The 19,178-nt window shown below is 38.1% G+C and overlaps 2 protein-coding genes across 13 annotated transcripts in view; one reads left to right on the top strand and one right to left on the bottom strand.

The window, feature by feature from the left end:
• FIRRM (FIGNL1 interacting regulator of recombination and mitosis) overlaps positions 1–9,481 on the top strand; it is a 59,878-nt gene extending 50,397 nt beyond the window's left edge. For 3 of the 5 annotated variants that reach the window (XM_017868424.1, XM_017868422.1, XM_017868423.1), the window contains 6 exons: positions 183–278; positions 4,171–4,284; positions 5,984–6,088; positions 6,745–6,825; positions 8,277–8,396; positions 9,229–9,481. In XM_017868424.1, coding sequence (XP_017723913.1) covers positions 183–278; positions 4,171–4,284; positions 5,984–6,088; positions 6,745–6,825; positions 8,277–8,396; positions 9,229–9,426 — 714 coding nt within the window. In that variant the 3' untranslated portion in view covers positions 9,427–9,481. Of the gene's footprint in view, positions 1–182; positions 279–4,170; positions 4,285–5,983; positions 6,089–6,744; positions 6,826–6,933; positions 7,050–8,276; positions 8,397–9,228 lie in introns of those variants that run through there. The other 2 variants (XR_001884772.1, XM_017868425.1) reach the window with 2 other exon arrangements.
• The window catches only part of SCYL3 (SCY1 like pseudokinase 3), a 47,908-nt gene continuing 33,780 nt past the window's right edge, over positions 5,051–19,178 (bottom strand). For 6 of the 8 annotated variants that reach the window (XM_017868431.1, XM_017868427.1, XM_017868433.1 and 3 more), the window contains exons 11-13: positions 15,817–15,988; positions 10,719–11,413; positions 9,475–10,191 (exon numbers count right to left, since the gene is read on the bottom strand). In XM_017868431.1, the coding sequence (XP_017723920.1) occupies positions 10,132–10,191; positions 10,719–11,413; positions 15,817–15,988 (927 nt within the window). In that variant the 3' untranslated portion in view covers positions 9,475–10,131. Of the gene's footprint in view, positions 5,264–9,474; positions 10,192–10,718; positions 11,414–12,252; positions 12,400–15,816; positions 15,989–19,178 lie in introns of those variants that run through there. The other 2 variants (XM_017868432.1, XM_017868436.1) reach the window with 2 other exon arrangements.

Genomic DNA, 19,178 nt, shown 5'->3' with positions numbered 1-19,178 from the left:
CTGTTTTCTTATCAGTAAAGGTAATTAATATCTACCTCACAGAGCTGTTGTAAGGCATAAATGAGGTAATATAAAATGCTTAACATATTACCTGATATAAGTGCTCAATAAAAGTTTGCTATTATTATAGTAATTCTTACGTGATTGAAACTTTTTCTTCAAAATTATTTTGTGTTTCTTAGGTAGCAGATCAACCTTACATTCAGCAGACATTCAGCCTTTTACTTCCACTGTTGGGATTTTTCATTCAAACTCTAGATCCTAAACTGATACTTCAGGTAAGAATAATGACCAAATTGATACTTTGTTTGCTAAGGAGGTTGCTAAATTGCTATCATGTAAAATAACTTTCTAGAAATAGTTATTTTAAACCTCCTGTTATGTCATATATTGACTTATCTTCATCAAGGATATCTCATTTCTCTTCTTTCTTCCTTACAGTATTATTAATATACGGCACTGTTAATTCAGCCTTTATCTTCTTTGTCACTCTATACTGAGCAGTCAGTACTTTTTGTTATTACTGTTAACTAACCCCCACAAACCCCTGAGGTTAGGAGTCGTAGTTCATGTGTTGAACCCTGCATTCATAGCAGTTTCAAAGGCATTTCAGCAGCTGTGGGAACGCTGAATCGGTTAACCAATACGGATTAAAAGATAGCACCCATTGTTTCTTTGAAGAAACACAATTATTTTGAAAGAAGAATTTCCTCTTTGGCCTCCTGAATTTCCTCTTTGGGCTCCAGCTTACATGGCTAGGAGAGGCAGAGCCTGGGTCACTGTCTAGGGAACCCTTGTCGTGGTGCCTCAGCTGCGCCTTTCTTTTGGAGGTTCTAAGATGACAGAGAAAATGGGAAAGCCCTTCAGCTAAACTGAAGTGATTTAGAGGCTTTGGAAAGAGTCCATACTAGACAGAATTGATGCCCCAAATTAAGAGTTAGCTTAAGCTCAGGGTCAGGTAAGAAAGAGAAACAATAACTGTTAAGAGGAGAAACTATCCTTCTTATTTATGAAGATGATGGAAGAGATGATTCCTGTCACAGTATGTGGTAGAACAGAAAGGAATGAAACTTACAGCTTTGCTTTTAGTAGCTGTTTTTAATGATGTGTATATGAAGAAGTTAGCAATAACAGGTATGTACTATACCATATGTATAACATGAATTTTACTAATTTATAAAGAATCAGAATACAGTAATTAACTCAGTGAATGCAACAATTTGATTCTGATTCTGAAACCTCTAATATTCTTTTAGAAAAAATAATTTTGATATAATGTGCCTACCTTTAAAAAACCCAAAGAAAATTCTAAAATTTTTAATTAAGTAGATTGTTCAAAAGGTATTGCTTCCTTTATAAAAGATTTCACCTTAAGATTCCCTTAAATTGGGGGTTTGCAAATTATGGCCTCCTGTCTAAATTTTGCCCTCCTGTTTTCAGCCCAAGAGGTAGGCATGATTTTTAAAGGTTTGCAAAATAAAAAATAATATGTAACAGAGAACATGTTGCCTACAAAGCCTAAAATATTTACTATTTGGCCTGTTAGAGAAAAAGCTTGCCAGTCCTTACTAAATAATGAACTTCTCTCAATAGAATTTTAAATACAGGTATACCACAGAGAGATTACAGGTTGTGTTCCAGACCACCACAATAGAGTGAGTCACGTGAATTTTTTGGCTTCCCAGTGCATACGGAAGTTATGTTTACACTATACTGTAGGTTAAGTGTACAACAGCATTATGTGTAAAAAATGTATATAATTAAAAAACACTTTCTTGCTGAAAATGCTAATGATCATATGAGCCTTCAGCAAAGCATAATCTTTTTGGTGGTGGAGGGTCTTGCTTCAGTGTTGATGGCTGCTAACCCATCAGAATGGTGGTTGCTGAAGGTTGGAGTGGCCATGGCAATTTCTTAAAATATGACAGTGAAGTCTGCCACATCAATTGACTCTTCCCTTCATGAAAGATTTTTCTGTAGCATGTGATGCTATTTGATGGTATTCTACCCACAGGAAAACTTCTTTCAAAAATAGAGTCAGTCTTCTCAAATCCTGCCACTGCTTTAACAACTCAGTTTATGTAATACTCTAAATTCCTTGTTTTCATTTCAACAATGTTCACAGCATCTTCTATACCAGGAGTAGTTCTGTGTCAAGAAACCACTATCTTTGCCCATTCATGAGAAGCAACTCCTCATCCACTCAAGTTTGATCATGAGATTGCAGCAATTCAGTCACATCTTCAGGATCCACTTCTAGTTTGCTAGCTATTTCTACCACATCTGCAGTTACTTCCTCCACTGTAGGCCTGAACCCCTCAAAGTCATCCTTGAGGGTTGGAATCAACTTCTAACTCCTGTTAATGTTGATATTTTGACCTCCTACAAATGAATCATGAATATTATTCACGGCATCTGGAATGATGACTCCTTCCCAGAAGGTTTTCAATTTACTTTGTCCTGGTTTATCAGAGGAATCACTATCCATGGCAGCTATAGCCTTATAAAATGTATTTCTTAAACAGTAAGACTTGAAAGTTACAATTCCTTGATTCATGGGCTGCAGAATGATTGTTGTATTAACAAACATGAAACAATATTAATATCCTTGTATATCTCCTTCAGAGCTCCTGGGTGAGCAGGTGCATTGTCAATGAGCATTAATATTTTGAAAGAAATTTTTCTGAGCAGTAGGCCTCTCAATAGTGGGCCAAAAAATATTCCGTAAACAGTGATATAAACAGGTATGCTATCATCCTGGCTTTGTTGTTCCATTGATAGAGTACATGCAGAGTAGATTTAGCAGAATTCTTAAGGGCCTTAGGATTTTTTTAATAGTAAGTGAACATTGGCTTCAACTTTGCCAGCTGCATTACCCCTCAAGAAGAGCCTTGAAGCCAGGCATTGACTTCACCTCTCTAGCTATGAAAGTCCTAGACAGCATCTTGCAATAGAATGGTGTTTCCTCTACATTAAAAATATATTGTTTAATGCAACCACTTCCATCAGTGATCTTAGCCAGATCTTCTGGAGAATTTACTGCAGCTTCTTCATCAACACTTGTTGCTTCGCCTGTACTTTTATGTTAGAGATTGCTTCTTAAACTTCGTGAGTCAACCTCTGTTAGCATCAAACATTTCTTCTGCAGCTTTTTCACCTCTCAGCTTTCACAGAATTGGAGAGAGTTAGGGCCTGGCTTTGGATTTGGCTTTGGCTTAAGGGAATATTGTGGCCGATTTGATCTATCCAGACCACTAAAACTTTCCATATCAACAATAAGACTTTCTGTGTTCATTGGAATAGCATTCTTCATTTCCTTCAAGAACTTTTCTTTTGCATTCACAACTTGGCTAACTTGCAAAAGAGGCCTAGCTTTTCACCTCTCTTGACTTTTGACAGCCTTCCTCACCAGGCTGAATTTTCTTTAGCTTTTAAGTGAGAGATGAGATTATTCTTTTCACTTGAACACTTAAGAGGCCATTTTAGGTTTAATTTTCATATTGTGTCTCAGGGAATAGGGAAGCCCAAGGAGAGGGGGAGAGACTGGTGACCTACCTATTGGTAGAACAGTCACAACACACAATTTATATTTGCCATCTTATATGGGCACAGTTTGTGGCACCCCAAAACAATTGCAATAGTAACATCAAAGATCACAGATCAACATAATAAAATCCTGATGAATAAGTTGAAATATTGCAAGGATTACCAATCTGACAGCCATGAAGTGAGCACATGCTGTTGCAAAAATGGTACAGGTAGACTTGTTCAGTACAGAGTTGCCATACACCTTGTATTTGTAAAAAAAAAAAAAAAAAAAAAACAGTATCTTCAAAGTGCAGTAAATCAAAGAACGATAAAATAGTGTCTGTACAAAATATTGTTTAAAGGTTTGATATATAAAGTTTTTCAGGAACATGTATACTTTTATTTTTTACAGTGGTTTGAGGCAGGAGGGTGTGGTAAGAATAATGCTGTAATAGTTAACTTGTTCATATGATTGTCTTATTTAAATTCTACCAGTGAAGTTCAGGGGCTGTGGTGTGTTTGTTTTTTTCTGGGTTTGGTTTTGTTTCCCCTCCCCACATTTCCATCCAAATTTTAGGCAGTTACTGTGTCTATACAAAATACTGGTATTCTTTATAACTGTTCTTTGGTCTTCACCTCTAGGTAGTAACTTTGCAGACCTCACTACTCAAATTAGAGCCTCCTGACTATGTTCGTCTGGCAGTGCTGGATTTTGTATCTTCTCTAGGAAAACTTTTTATACCTGAAGCTATCCAGGTAATATTTCTTAACTCTGTTCTTGTATTATTAAAACAAAATCTCTATAAGAGTTAGTGATTAAGGGATTTTTAGGCTTTTTCTGAAATTTTGCAATTACTGACAAAGTTGGGAAAAAAAACTATGTTTCAGACATTATAAAATCTATTTATAACTTATAATACAACTCATTTTAAGTTCTTTTCTTTTAGAAAAATATATGTTGATACACAAATAATTTTTAGTTGGCTGTAGTCTACCATGTTAGAATCTCATTCCAGTTGGGTTCTAATGTACAGTTCCTGAGGATAGAAAACGTATTTGTCCTATGGGGAGCAGCACGTAACTAGGAAATTTGATAATTTATTAAAGTTATTCTCTTCATTCTTTTATCCATGAAAGAGAACCTGTTTGTTTTTAAAGACAATATTTTTGAAAATGTTGCAAAGTATGTATAGCTGACAAATGGATTATTTATAAAATTGTACTGCACTGGCCTGGCAATACACATCTACAGAATTTTAAAACCTCAGTAATTGTATATTACCAGGCCAGTACAGTAATTTTAAAGAACTTACAGCAAAGAGATCTTCATAAATTGAGAGTTATGCCTTCCTTATTACTGTAGTCAATAGTAATTCTAGATAATTGACACTGCAACCTCCAAGGGAGAGACTATAAAGAGTCCACTAATGAGAATTTTCTTATGTAATCAAAGCAGACACATGATAGTATCTCAGAACATGTGGATTAAACTCGAAACCAAAAATTTAATTTCTAAGGGGCTCTTTTATTTGTTCATAAGTTAACAGTATCCCATCTGTCTCCATCATGTTAATGTTGTATTTCATGAGATAAGCATAGAACGTTGACAGCTTCTTTTCAACTCTCTTGACAAAAATATCCAAAGACACTTGGCATCTGAGCTGTCTTCTTTTTACCATGAAATCTATTCCAAAATGCCGCTTCATTTGTGAACCACTATGGACTATGCACAGGCCTAGAAATTATGAAACAAATGTTTTATAAGCAGAAATTGCAGTGCCTTCTATATTCCCAGGAGTGAGGTCAAGACCTGAAGAAATTTTTGAGATTCATCAGAACATAGGAGGCATTCAAAGCTATGAAATGAGATTGACTGATTTATCCATCTGGGAAAGATTATAAGTTTTTGCCGTATCCAGTGCTGTTTTAATTACTGGTAATGCAGTAATGAACAAAACTAATAAATCCCCACCGTTAGCCTGTTTAGAGGCAATAAACAGTAACAGCATGGTGATATGTGCAGTATATTAAATGGTGGTGAGTGCCATGGAGAAAAATACAGCAGGGAAGGAAGATAGGGAATAGGAATGTGGGAGTCCAATTTGAAATGGGATATATAGTCAGTCACCAAGATGACATGCAAATAAAAACCTGAAGTGCAAAGCATTGCACGTGGGAACATGCCTCTTATATTCAGGGAAGCAAGTATAGCTAACACAGAGGTAGCAGGACTTGGCAGGCCATTTGAGGACTTTAGCTTTCACTCGGAGGGAAATAGGGAGCTACTGGAAGGATTTGAGTAAAAGAGTGACATTACCCAATATGTTTTAATGTGTGTCCCCTGGGACAGGATTATGGAAACTTGACAACACTGGGCTTACTGAATGTATGGCTATTTTATGATTATCTATTATGGTTTCTGTTTCTCTATTATAATAAGGCTTGGTTCTTTTAGGACAGAATTCTGCCCAACCTGTCCTGTATTTTTGCCTTACTGCTAGCTGACAGGAGTTGGCTGCTAGAACAACATACCTTGGAGGCGTTTACTCAGTTTGCTGAGGTAATTATAAAACTGATTTATCACAATGACTTTCAAACCATTTTAATATTTCAAATATTCCAGAACAATCCCAAAACATTTACTGAACTGCTTCTGTATTGCAATCGGAAAATTCTCTGAAGGGTACATTACTCCTTATTTCTTTTACAGCTTCTCAAAATGAGGCTTAGAGAAATGAAGTGAATTTCCTAAGGTCCTCTGAATAAACAAGGACTAGAACAGGCATACACAGCAGGCGTGCTGACAGAGACACAGTCTTCCAGCAGATAGTATTTTTGGTTCAAATGATAATACATTTCATTTTGTACTATCAGTCGTAAAGGTTAGGCTGATGAACCTAAACCTGTAAGATGGGTTGCTCCTTTACTCTTACTGCATTTGCTGTATAGTCATGCCTATGATCATAAGGGAGTCCAGAAGCATTAGTATAACCCAGCAGAAGTAATGAAAGCCTACAACACTTGTACAGAAGTTAACTTTATATTCTCCTAAGGGACCCTGAAGGAATCATGAATTTTTACCACCTTTGAGGATCCTCTGGGACTCTTTTACTTAAAATGAATTTTTGGTTAAGGTAGCTCATAAAACTCATCTATTTGTCTTTGTAAGTTGTTGAAATATGTTAAAATTGGTCTTATTCATCAATTTCTTAATAGGGAACAAATCACGAAGAGATAGTTCCACAGTGTCTCAGTTCTGAAGAAACTAAGAACAAAGTTGTATCCTTTCTGGAGAAGGTACTTTCTTTACATGGCTCATGTTTTATTCTTTGTCCTATTTTTTTTTTTTTTTTTTGAAATTATGTAACTGTAACCAACCTGAGTATCTTCTTAAACTTTTCACAGTGCTCAGCACAGTGCTGACAGACTTTTACTAAGCAATTGAGGCCACAGAAGTAAAACACTTGGGGCCGGGCATGGTGGCTCATGCCTGTAATCCCAGCACTTTGGGAGGCCAAGGTGGGTGGATCACAAGGTCAGGAGTTCAAGACCAGCCTGGCCAACATGGTGAGACCCTGTCTCTACTAGAAATACAAAAAATTAGCAGGGCATGGTGGTGCACGCCTGTAGTCCCAGCTACTCAGGAGGCTGAGGTAGGAGAATTGCTTGAACTGGGGAGGCAGAGTGGGTTGCAGTGAGCCAAGATCGTGCAGCTGCACTCCAGCCTGAGTGACAGAGCGAGATTGTCTCAAAAAGGAACACTTGTAGTTCCTCTGCCTGTAGTTTGGGGTTTAATAGCACTGATTATCCAGGCAGTGAGATGACTAATGAGGATCCCTAAGCCATTAATAATCATAATTAAATACACTTGATCATATAATTAGGTAGGCCTGAGAGGATGTAAACATCCATATTTTGGGTATAACTTAGGCATGGCTTTTTTTAATATGTTTTTTTTTGGCAGTCTCCCAAGCCAGGGTAGAGCTCCGAGTCTTTTTTTTTTTTTTTTTAAGGGATGGCTTTTTTATTCTTTGCATCCAAGGCCTGTTTTTACAATTAAAACCAAAATTTTGAGTAACAGGGTTCCTATATCTATGCATACTTTGGAACTGAGTGTGAGGAAATAATAGTTAATTGAAATACTAGTGGAACTGTTAAACCACAAATTTAGACTACCTGGAGAAAGTGAATTATTTTATAAATTACATGTAATGATGCACATGTTATATATTTTACATATATTACGTACTTTTTTTTTAGGTGGGACGGGCCCACTTGACTCACTGAACTTTATTTTTTAGATAGCTCTGTCGCCCAGGCTGGAGTGTGGTGGTGTGATCATAGCTTGCTGTAACCTCAAACTCCTGGGCTCAAGCATTCCTCCCACCAAAATCCTGGGATTACAGGTGTGAGCCACCACACTTGGCCTACTTATATTACATCTAAGCTGGATTTTAAGTACATGTGTGTAAACTGCTGTTGCCAGTTTCTTAGCTAATACAGTAAAGGTTAGCAGACTATCATTTTTTCCTGCAAAGACGACTCTATAGCTTTTCTGTAAGGAAGAACACAGTAGAGTGATTTAATCCAGATTATACTAAGAGGATTTATAAGATCAGTCCATATGACTTCCAGAATTTGCCTAGTATGGTTGAACACTGAGCACTTACATAGATTATGTGGCCATTTCATATCTAGTAGAGTGCTAACATGTTGCTATTTGCTTGGTTTTTCATGGTCCCTGGCAGACTGGGTTTGTAGATGAAACTGAAGCTGCCAAAGTGGAACGTGTGAAACAGGAAAAAGGTATTTTCTGGGAACCCTTTGCTAATGTGACTGTAGAAGAAGCAAAGAGGTCATCTTTACAGGTATGGGCTGATTTCAATAGGGGCCAAACTTTAACAAGGCAAATTCTGCCCTTATTACTTACTGATGAAACAAACCAATGTGGTTTCCAGCCTCATGTTGAATTTCAAATCACATAGATCTAGACATGTAAAATTCTGTTTTATGGTAGTTGCTTTTAAAAATCAGAAGTGGGACTATACCATACCAAATATATTCTTTCAGTATGTTTGAATTATTGGTAGTAATCTTTAAGGGAAGTTACATATTGTACCAATGATGCCATAAATGCAGTCTTTACTGAACCACAGAAGAATATGAAAGAAACTTACTCTCCTAAATGTTTAGTTTGATTCCTTTCCTTATTAATCAAATCAGACTCCTAATAATTTTTGGCAGTATCTAAAGATCACATCTGCCTATTAAAAGGCAGAAATTTGACACCAATAAGGATATTCAAAATATTGTTTTGAGCACTTTAGTATAGTAGTAATTCATGAAGAACAACATTCTGATAAGTTTTAGTCAAACTTTCATAAAAAGAAAATACATTTATGAACTTGTTTATAAGACATGTAAGCTTGGACTATGCAGCACTTCTCATTGGGAGCCCTTTGGGACAGGATACTTCTTGTATACCACATACAAACTAAGACACTAGTAGTAGCACTCTGAATTGCTATGATAAAACCAAAATGGCTTTATATATTTTTCTAGATGACTGTGTAGGGGTTTCGGGGTGCACCCTCCTACCCTTGTGATCCAATGACTAGAATAAAATTTGCACGTAAACTTTATTCCAGTCCAAAAGGAAGGTTCTTTATATTTATGATATTACTTATGTTTTTTTCCCAGCCTTATGCAAAAAGAGCTCGTCAAGAGTTCCCCTGGGAAGAAGAGTACAGGTCAGCGCTGCACACAATAGCAGGGGCCTTGGAAGCAACTGAGTCACTACTCCAAAAGGGTCCTGCTCCGGCCTGGCTTTTAATGGAAATGGAGGCGCTCCAAGAAAGGATGGATAAGCTAAAACGTTATATACATACTCTAGGGTGAAACTTATGTCTGTACATTTTCTAACAAACAGATATAAAACAAATTTTGTAAAGTTGAATCTAGTGAAAATAATCTTTATTTGACATTTAGAGAACAGGATTGTGGGGAATATTCTCATTAAGAACTTTGGTACAATGTACTACATGTGGAACAGTCAGGAACTGCCCAGGTCCACAAAGAACCATTTACTCAGATAGTATAACTGTAAACAAATAAATAAGCTGCCTAAGGAAACCTCAGCAATTTAAAATCATTTATATAATTTATAGCTAAAATTTTTTATAGCTAAAATTTTTTTAAGTTGTATTTCATAATAGAGCTTACTCTTATGTTAAAGAAATGGCACAAAATTAAGCTAACCAGCTTGAATTCTTACATTTTCTTTACTTCCAGAATTGTCCTGGAAAAAGCAGTAAATTTGCCCTCTCCTCAGCTACTTGCTCTTCAAAGAAACTGGCCTCAGTCAAATGCACAAAGGCTCTTCCTCCTGGAAACCAGTACTGTGAGCCTCACCACCCAGGGCTTTTAGCCAGCACTTGCAGTCAGTCTCATATTTCAGTTGGTGCAGACTGGATAATGAGCTCCTGGGCTGGGAAAAGCAGGCCACTTTGGGGTTTTCTTGTCCCAAAGCCTGCTTTTGAGGTATTGATTTTTTTTTTTTTAAAAAGGGAATCCTTTTTCCTAAAGTTTGACTTACATCTATTGTCACCAGTTATTATCTTCCCAGTTCAGCTCTCCTTCTTCTTCCCAGCCTTCAGCCTCTCCCTGCAACAAAATAAAGCACACCAAGAACCCACTGAAACAAATCCATATGCAAATTTGAAAAGCAGGAATTTAAAATTTATCTTTTGATGCCAGAAACACTACCTCGTACTAAGTAAAGAATTTAAAATTTATCTTTTGATGCCAGAAACACTACCTCGTACTAAGTAAAATAACTTAGAGCTCTAACAGAAAGCTGAAAAGTAGGATTACAAAACCACAGCACTGGAAAATAGCTTTGCAAAACCATAAAATCAAGTAAAATCAGTGTGGATGACACCATATCCTTATTTTAATCTTTTTTCAAATAAAAAGGTTAAAATAGCTCATTAAACAAACAGCCTAAGCATTGCTACATTTTTCTGGGGAAGGAAAGATACCAATGACAGAAACTGATTTTGTTAATTTTGTGCTTGACTTGATGACTGGGAAAATGGCACGTTGCTTGTTATAAATGGGATACTGCAACTAGGACCTATGAGGGAAATCCTAAAGCTAGTAGCACAGTTTACTCCATAAAAAGTACTCACCTCAGTAATTTCTGCTGCAGCAAATTTTGAGGAAAACTGCATCACTGAGGAGACTTCATCCTTTTTAGGGACCATTTCTGTCCTCAGTTCAGGTAATACAAGAAAAGCAGCAGAAGGCTTAATTTCTGGGATCATATCAGCAAACCAATCCATCTCAGGATCTTTTACTGGCTTCTTTTTTACTTGAATGGTAAATTCCTCTCCTAAACCAAGTTCTGATGGAACCTTAAGGGGCCTTTCTTGTGATGACACTTTTGGTGGCGTGATTTGGTCTGGGTCATCCCCACTTTGTACAAGACTAGTCTTTTGGGGTAGGCTTGATTTCCAAGGCATAGACTCTTCAGTGAGTGGAAGCAAAGCAGGAATGGGCTTCTGCTCCCCTGAGGTAACAGATTTTGTAGCAGTGATTCCATCTCCTGGGTTTACGTTGGTAGCTAAGTTGCTGGGCTCGCAGTCATCCCAAGATGACTCCTCCATATCCAAAGTAGTGCACTGGGACTTGACAGCATCACATGGTTCTCTAGGCCAAATCTGTATGTTGACAGTTTGATTTTCAGGCTCCTCAGGCTCACTCCAGTCAGGCCACTCCTCAGACTTTTTAGAACTTGATGGGAAGTTTTCACTGTCCTCCAAAGTATTTTTTATATCCGAGAGTCCATTTATGGGAAATTTAATAGACTGAGAAAATGGATCGCCTGTAGGGAAAAGAATTATTCTCATAAAATACTGGTTAAGGGTAAGAACTACATTTAGGGGAAGGATAGCATTAAGGAAGTGTAAGTAGTATAGATCTAATTACTTGGAAATATCCATGCATACTAAGCAAAAGAGATCCCAGCAGAACATTACTCAAGATCAACGATGTAACATGTTGTTATCCAAATAATTATGTAATACTTATATTATTAACTCAGTGGAAGCATGTAAGTAATACCTAGCACATTCAATCCTTATTAAATATCTAAACATAGTATACTGACATAATTATCTATACATAAATATAGAAATGCTCTAAGCCAGGCAGTGTTATCCTTGGGATGTGAATTACATATGCCTGAAAAAGTCTTGCATGCTCAAATAAGTTTGCCTAACTAAACTTACTATCCTCACTTTAAGCAGATTTCCCTAAGTGTAGTAGTTAAGGCACTGAGAGATCCTGTGCAATGTGTTAATGACTTTGCTCTCATTTCCCCAAACTCATTTAACCACAGAACTCTTTTTCACAACACGCCCATTAACATCTTTCAAAACTATCATTCTTGGTACAATTTGGAAGATGCCACACTAAGGCATCAGAAGTCTTAAAGTATCAGTGCAAAAAAGAATTCAAGTAATGTCAACCTGCTTTTCTCACCAATTACAAAGAAGAGGTAAGTATATATCCACTAGTCTGGAGAAACAAGATGAGACCAACGCTGACTATATAATTACAAATAAATCAGTCTCAAAACTCCCAAAACACCCTTAAGCTTATTAGTCTCAGGAAAACATTCATCCAAGCAATGGAAAAACTATATAAATTTAATATTTCTACCTGTCTGTAAAAGAGTATAGTAGTAATCTCGCTGTATGTGCTTCTTGCTGTTGATGGGCATGCTGCCAGAAAAGAAACATTTAGGGAATATGCTAGAGAAGGGCGAGATCTGACTGTGCTTGCTGCAGACGACACGCATAGAAGAATCTGAAGGTAAATAAAAACTCCAAAACATGAAAGGGACAGTAAATTGCTTCTTGATCTATCACATGGTTGGTGGGCATAAGTTAAGTGAAATGGGTATATTTTAACACAGATAAAGGATAAAATGCAAGAGAGAGCATCTTCAAACATTTGAAGACATACACCCATTATGGAATGGACTGCCTGTCCCTAGAGGTGTTTAAGAACAGGCTGTGTCCACTCCATGTGGCGGTGATGAATAGAAAGGATCCAAGCATTATATAGATACAACCTTTGGGACACCTAGTTAAAAAATTACAGCCCTTCAAAACATGTTGGTGGCGATTTAAAACCAACTGATTCTACTTACTTTCCTTTTAAGAATAAAAGTTGAAGAGTATAAGCACAAGAATATGAATATACTGAATACCACAAAACTATACACTTAGTAGTAGTTAAAATAATAAATTTAAGCTATGGACATTTAACACCAACTGGGGAAAGTTTCAAGAAATGTCCTTAACAGTTTATCAGAAAGTTCATAATAAAAATGGGCATTGGTCAAAATGATTCCATACAATTCTGGCTAAAAAAAAAAAGGATGTGGGGAATGGCCTGGGGTAAATTCTTACAATTAGGTCCCCAGCTCTCTTCAGCAGCACATCTCCCCTCCTCACCCCAGCCCTCTAAGGCCAGGCCTCTACAAGCCCTTCACTCTTATTTGTGCCACTGTCCTCCTTGAAGTCCTATCTAATGTCTTATCCGATGTCGTCTTCTCTGAACCATGTTCTCCACCTCTTTCAGGCAGACTTAATTTCCTATTTTCCTCTCATAGCTGAAAATGAGACCACAGACTCTATATCACCCTTTACAAGCTCTCTGCAGCCACGACACTGGTTTCATTAGCACCAAGGAAGAGGTGAACACTCTTCAAAACTTCAGGAAGCCAATGTTGCTTTAAAAATTCTTTTAGCATCAAAATTAGAGAAAAGCCTATCTGATAACTCTTTTCTATTAAATGTCTCCATGTTACCAACTATCAGTGAGAACTGGGTTAGAGATCCAGAATTACATAACAAGGTCATTGTCTTATTGAAGGCTATACAAAGGAGCAATGACATTGTTGATAAAAAATTCTTGTAAGACCAGAAATTACTGCTGCCTCCCAGGTAACATCCACTGGGAACATACCAGAAATAAGGACTTCCTGAAGTCCAGAAATAAGGACTTCCTGAAGTATCTAAAAGTCAACAGCTTTTTACCCCATAGGCCAAGAAAAGTCACAAGAAACTTAAACATCTAGTGTTAATAAGAATTGATGCAACCTTTTTGTAAGCTGACAGTATGTACTAAATTTAAAATATATCCTTTGGCCCAGCAAGTTTACTTCTGACATTCAGTGTCCGCAGACGCTTAAGTCTCTTAAAGAAAATGATGTAGTATTTAAATATAACCTATGCATATCATCCCATAATACTTTAAATCATTTCTGGGTTACTTATAATACCTTTTTTTTGTTTGTTTCTTTTCTGAGTATTTTTGATCCACAGTTGGTTGAATCTGCAGATGCAAACCTGCAAATATGGGGGACCAACTGGAAAGATACATGTATAAAGATATTCATTGCAGCACTGTTTATAGTGATTACAAATCCAGAAATGGATGCAGTATCCATGAATAAATAAATCACTGAATGAATTATGTTCAATGAAATATTAGGTAGCTTTCAAAGAGTAAGTTAGATTTCTATGTATTGGGAGACAGGTCCCTGATATGTTGTTACATGAAAACAAATTAAACAAGTTACAGATTTGTGCATGGCATTTTCTTACCATTTAAACAAAAATCCTACACAGTCTTGTGTCACTTAACAATGGGGATATGTACTGAGAAATGCATCTTAGGCGATTTTGTCCTTGTACAAACATCATAGATGGTATAGCCTACTAACACCTAGGCTATAAACTGATACAGCATGTTACTGTACTGAGTACTGCAGGTAATTGTAACACAGTGGTAATTATTTGTGTATCTAAACATAGAAAAGGTACAATAAAAATATAACGATACATGGTACACCTGTATAGGGTATTTACTATGAATGGCATTTGTAGGACAAGAAGTTGCTGAGTTACCAGTGAATGAATACGAAGGCCTAGGACATTACTGTACACCATCATACGCTTTATAAACACTACACTTAGGCTGCACTAAGTTTATTTTTATTTATTAATTTTTTTGAGACGGAGTCTCGCTCTGTTGCCCAGGCTGGAGTGCAGTGGTACGATCTTGGCTCACTGCAAGCTCTGCCCCCCAGGTTCACGCCATTCTCCCATCTCAGCCTCCCAGGACTACTGGCACCCGCCACCAAGCCTGGCTAATGTTTTTGTATTTTTAGTAGAGACGGGGTTTCACCGTGTTAGCCAGGATGGTCTTGATCTCCTGACCTCGTGATCTGCCCGCCTCAGCCTCCCAAAGTGCTGGGATTACAGGTGTGAGCCACCACGCCTGGCCAGGCTACACTAAGTTTAAAAAATTTCTTCAATAGTCTTAGCTTACTATAACTTTATAAACTTTTTAATGTTTTTAACTGTTTGACTCTTTTGTAATAACACTATGCTTAAAACATATTGTACAACTGTACCAAAATATTTTCTTTATATCCTTATTCTGTAAGCTTTTTCTGTTTTAAAATTATTTACTTATTTTTACTTTGAAACTTTTTTGTTAAAAGCTAAGACACAATCACACACATTAGCCTAGGCCTACACAGGGTCAAGATAATCAATTTCACTGTCTTTGACCTCCCCAGCTGTCATGTCCTCTGATAAAAATGCCGCCTTCTGGAATATCTCCTGAAGGACCCCTTGGAGGCTGTTTCACAGTTAAACTCTTTTTTTTTTTTTAAATCAGAAGGAATACACTAATGATTAAAAGTATAGTAAATATATAAATCAGTTACATAGTCATTTGTTATCATTACCAAGTATTATGCACTGCACATAACTGTATGCACTATACTTTTATGACTGGCAGCACACTAGGTTTGTTTACACCAGCATCACCACAAACACATGAGTAATGCATTCCACTACAGCTACAACATCAACTGCCAATAGCAATTTTTCAGCTCCATTATAATGTCATGAGACCACCGTGGTATAGACAGTCGGTCATTTACGAGGTCCTTCACTGACCAAAAGATCCTTATGTGGTACACAACTCTATGCATGTGTAAACATATATTTGTGTCTTTTTGCAAGCTTAAAAAAAAATGAAAGGATTTCCACTGAAAAGCCCCCCCAGAAGTTCAGAAAGGGAAATTAACTTTTTATTTATACTTCTTTATATCATTTGACCGAGTATGACCCTCCTACATTACTTCTATAATATTAAAATCTAAAAGAAATACACAAAAGCTAGACTTTTAATAATTCTTACCTTCTAGAGAAAGGTCAATATTTTTAGTAAAACTTGGGGCAGTGCGTTTGAAGATCTTGGTTCGTTCTCCTCCCACAACCACCTCTGGTCCAAGTAGGGAGACCAGCACTGCTAGGCTATGCAGAGTAATTGCCACAATGGAATCGCTAGTATCACGCAGGCCCAGCAAAACCTAGGAGTAAATGAGGTAATAAGGGTTGACAACCACAATACCTATCTCTTTCTTCCCCTGTAAATGAGCATTTGGGCTGCAAACAGATTGTGCTTATTCAGATAAACTACATTATCTTAGATATGTGTTCCAGGTCAGTGGCTCTCAAAACTACCTGTGGTAAAAGACCAGTATCTTCCCCTCCCAATCCATCATAGACTTACCATTTTTAAAAAGTACAATCAAAACAAAATTAAAAAGACATATGTTGGGGACATAAAAATACTGTCAAATTGCTACAAAAGGTTTTAAATGTTAAGTCTTCATATCTGTACTCACATCACAGAACTGTAATAAACAGTTCACATACTGGCAGTGTTTTGCAGAGCACACTCAGAACTCGTCTAGGGCACTAACAGTTATGTTCCTGTCCATGCTCCTCTTTTCAGCTCTTTTCAAGGGTAGGACCTTAAAACTTCCTTTGTAAATGATGCATGTAACACCTGTCCCAAACTGAGCCCATCACAATCTCTTGTCCAGTAATATAAACTAGAATTTATATTTTCAGTTTATATAGGTTTACTTAAAATGAGGACACTATGCCAGGCAGTGACACGTGCCTGTAGCCCCAGCTACTCAGAAGGCTGAGGCAGGTGGATCACTTGAGCCCAGGAGTTCTGGGCGGTAGTGTGCTACGCCCCTTGGGTGTCCTGCACTAAATTCAGCATCAATATGGTGATCTCCCAGGAGCTGGGGACCACCAGGTTGCCTAAAGAGGGGTGAACCAGCCCAGGTTGGAAATGGAGCAGGTCAAAGCTTCTGGGCTGATCAGTAGTGGGATCATGCCTGTGAATAGCCACTACACTCTAGCTTGGGCAACACACACCCCATCTCTAGAATTTTTTTTTTTTTTTTTTTTTAATGAGGACAGAAAACTTGGAAGTTATGGGACAACCGTGTTTGGCCATGTGCACACCAAAACAAGGAAAGCTGGTCTTGAGAGAGTCAAAAGTCAAATGCAGAGAGAAGAAAGGAATTAAAAACGTATAGCTGTAAGCCCCAGCTGCACTTGATTTCCATCTAAGGTAGTCTAACATTTATTAAATTTTTTTGTTTTGCTTTAGCTGGTTTAAAATGAGTTTCAGTTACTTGCAACCAAAAACACCTTAGAAGACAGTAACATACAGATACCAGGCAAGTACTGCTCTGCAGAGAAGGAAGGAAATGACCTTCAAAGCATCTGCACCAGCCAGACACAAGGCCAGGGTAACTGGCCTGCCTAGTGGAAGCAGCAGGGTGTGATAGGTATCAGGAATCTCTGGTTTTGGTCTTAGCTCTGCTAGTAATTCTCGATGTGACTTGACCAATTGGTCTTTTTATTTTTCTGGCCTAGTTTCCTCATTTATATAGTAAGATCAAAGGTTTCAAACAGGACTCAAAAGATAATTATTAGGACCAATGCCAACAGATCAGGCACTTTCTGTACATGTAAACTAAAGCTTGTTTCTTTTACATATTAGAGTTCTACCCACTGAATATGATAATCATAAAACAATCCCCCAAGCCAAAAATCGGTCATCCTCAACACGTCTTCCATCTAATGAGAAACTGCGTACTACCCCTTCTGTGTCCCTCTCCTATATCCACTGTCACACTTTCCCTAGCCTTTGTTGTCTCTTAGCTAAACTATTCTAACAGCTTCCTAGCTTATCTCCCTTTCTGTGTTCTCTCTTCCACACTGCTACCAAAGTGAACTTTCTAGCACACACAAATTGGCCCACTCTTCTTTAGGGGAAGCAGTTTCCTAAGTATTGAGAGCTTTCATTGCCTTCCACATGCTCAACATTTACTCTCTGATCTCAGTCCAGTTCTGAGACCTATGATGACACCTCCATGTCAGAGTTCCTGCTTCATTCCTCTTCTAAATTTCCAGACACAACTACATACTGGGTAAGAATTACTGCTACAGATGTAAATACAAAGTGCTATGTTGTAGTTAGTACAACATAGTGACTTTAAAGTCAGCCCCCTGTGAAACACACCTCCAGTATCCATGCCCTTGAGTAAACCCATCCCACAATGAGCCTGGGCTGACTTGCAACTCTAGCCGAGAGAATGAGGCAAAAAGACTGTCAGTTCACAACCTACACTTTTAAGAAGGCTTCTTTTGCCTTTTTTTCTTGAGACTGGCCATCCATTTAAGAACTCCACCTACCTTGCTAGAGAAATCATGTGTGTGGGGAAAAGAAAGATCAGACTGTTACTGTGTCTGTGTAGAAAGAAGTAGACGTAAGAGACTCCATTTTGTTCTGTATGTGAGATGCTTTTAATCTGTGACCCTACCCCCAACCTTGTCCTTGCAAGAGACATGTGCTGTGGTGACTCAAGGTTTAAAGGATTTTGGGCTGTGCAGGGTGTGCTTTGTTAAACAAGTGCCTGAAGGCAGTATGCTTGTGAAAAGTCATCACCTTTCTCTTAATCTCAAGTACCCAGGGACACATACACTGCCAAAGGTCGCAGGGACCTCTGCCTAGGAAAGCTAGGTATTGTCCAAGGCTTCTCCCCATGTGATAGTCTGAAATATGGCCTCGTGGGAAGGGAAAGACCTGATCCCCCAGCCTGACACCCATGAAGGGTCTGTGCTGAGGAGGACTAGTGTAAGAGGGAAGAAGGCCTCTTGGCGGTTGAGATAGCGAAAAGCATCTGTCTCCTGCCTGTCCCTGGGCAATGGAACATCTCGGTGTAAAACCTGATTGTATGTTCTGTTTACTGAGAAAGGAGAAAACCGCCTTAGGGCGAAAGNGGATTTTGGGCTGTGCAGGGTGTGCTTTGTTAAACAAGTGCCTGAAGGCAGTATGCTTGTGAAAAGTCATCACCTTTCTCTTAATCTCAAGTACCCAGGGACACATACACTGCCAAAGGTCGCAGGGACCTCTGCCTAGGAAAGCTAGGTATTGTCCAAGGCTTCTCCCCATGTGATAGTCTGAAATATGGCCTCGTGGGAAGGGAAAGACCTGATCCCCCAGCCTGACACCCATGAAGGGTCTGTGCTGAGGAGGACTAGTGTAAGAGGGAAGAAGGCCTCTTGGCGGTTGAGATAGCGAAAAGCATCTGTCTCCTGCCTGTCCCTGGGCAATGGAACATCTCGGTGTAAAACCTGATTGTATGTTCTGTTTACTGAGAAAGGAGAAAACCGCCTTAGGGCGAAAGG

The sequence above is a fragment of the Rhinopithecus bieti genome, unplaced genomic scaffold, assembly GCF_001698545.2.
Source record: "Rhinopithecus bieti isolate Rb0 unplaced genomic scaffold, ASM169854v2 scaffold_4101, whole genome shotgun sequence".
Lineage (NCBI taxonomy): Eukaryota > Metazoa > Chordata > Mammalia > Primates > Cercopithecidae > Rhinopithecus > Rhinopithecus bieti.
The sequence above is the reverse complement of the archived record's forward strand: the minus strand, read 5'-3'. Positions and strand labels throughout refer to the sequence as shown.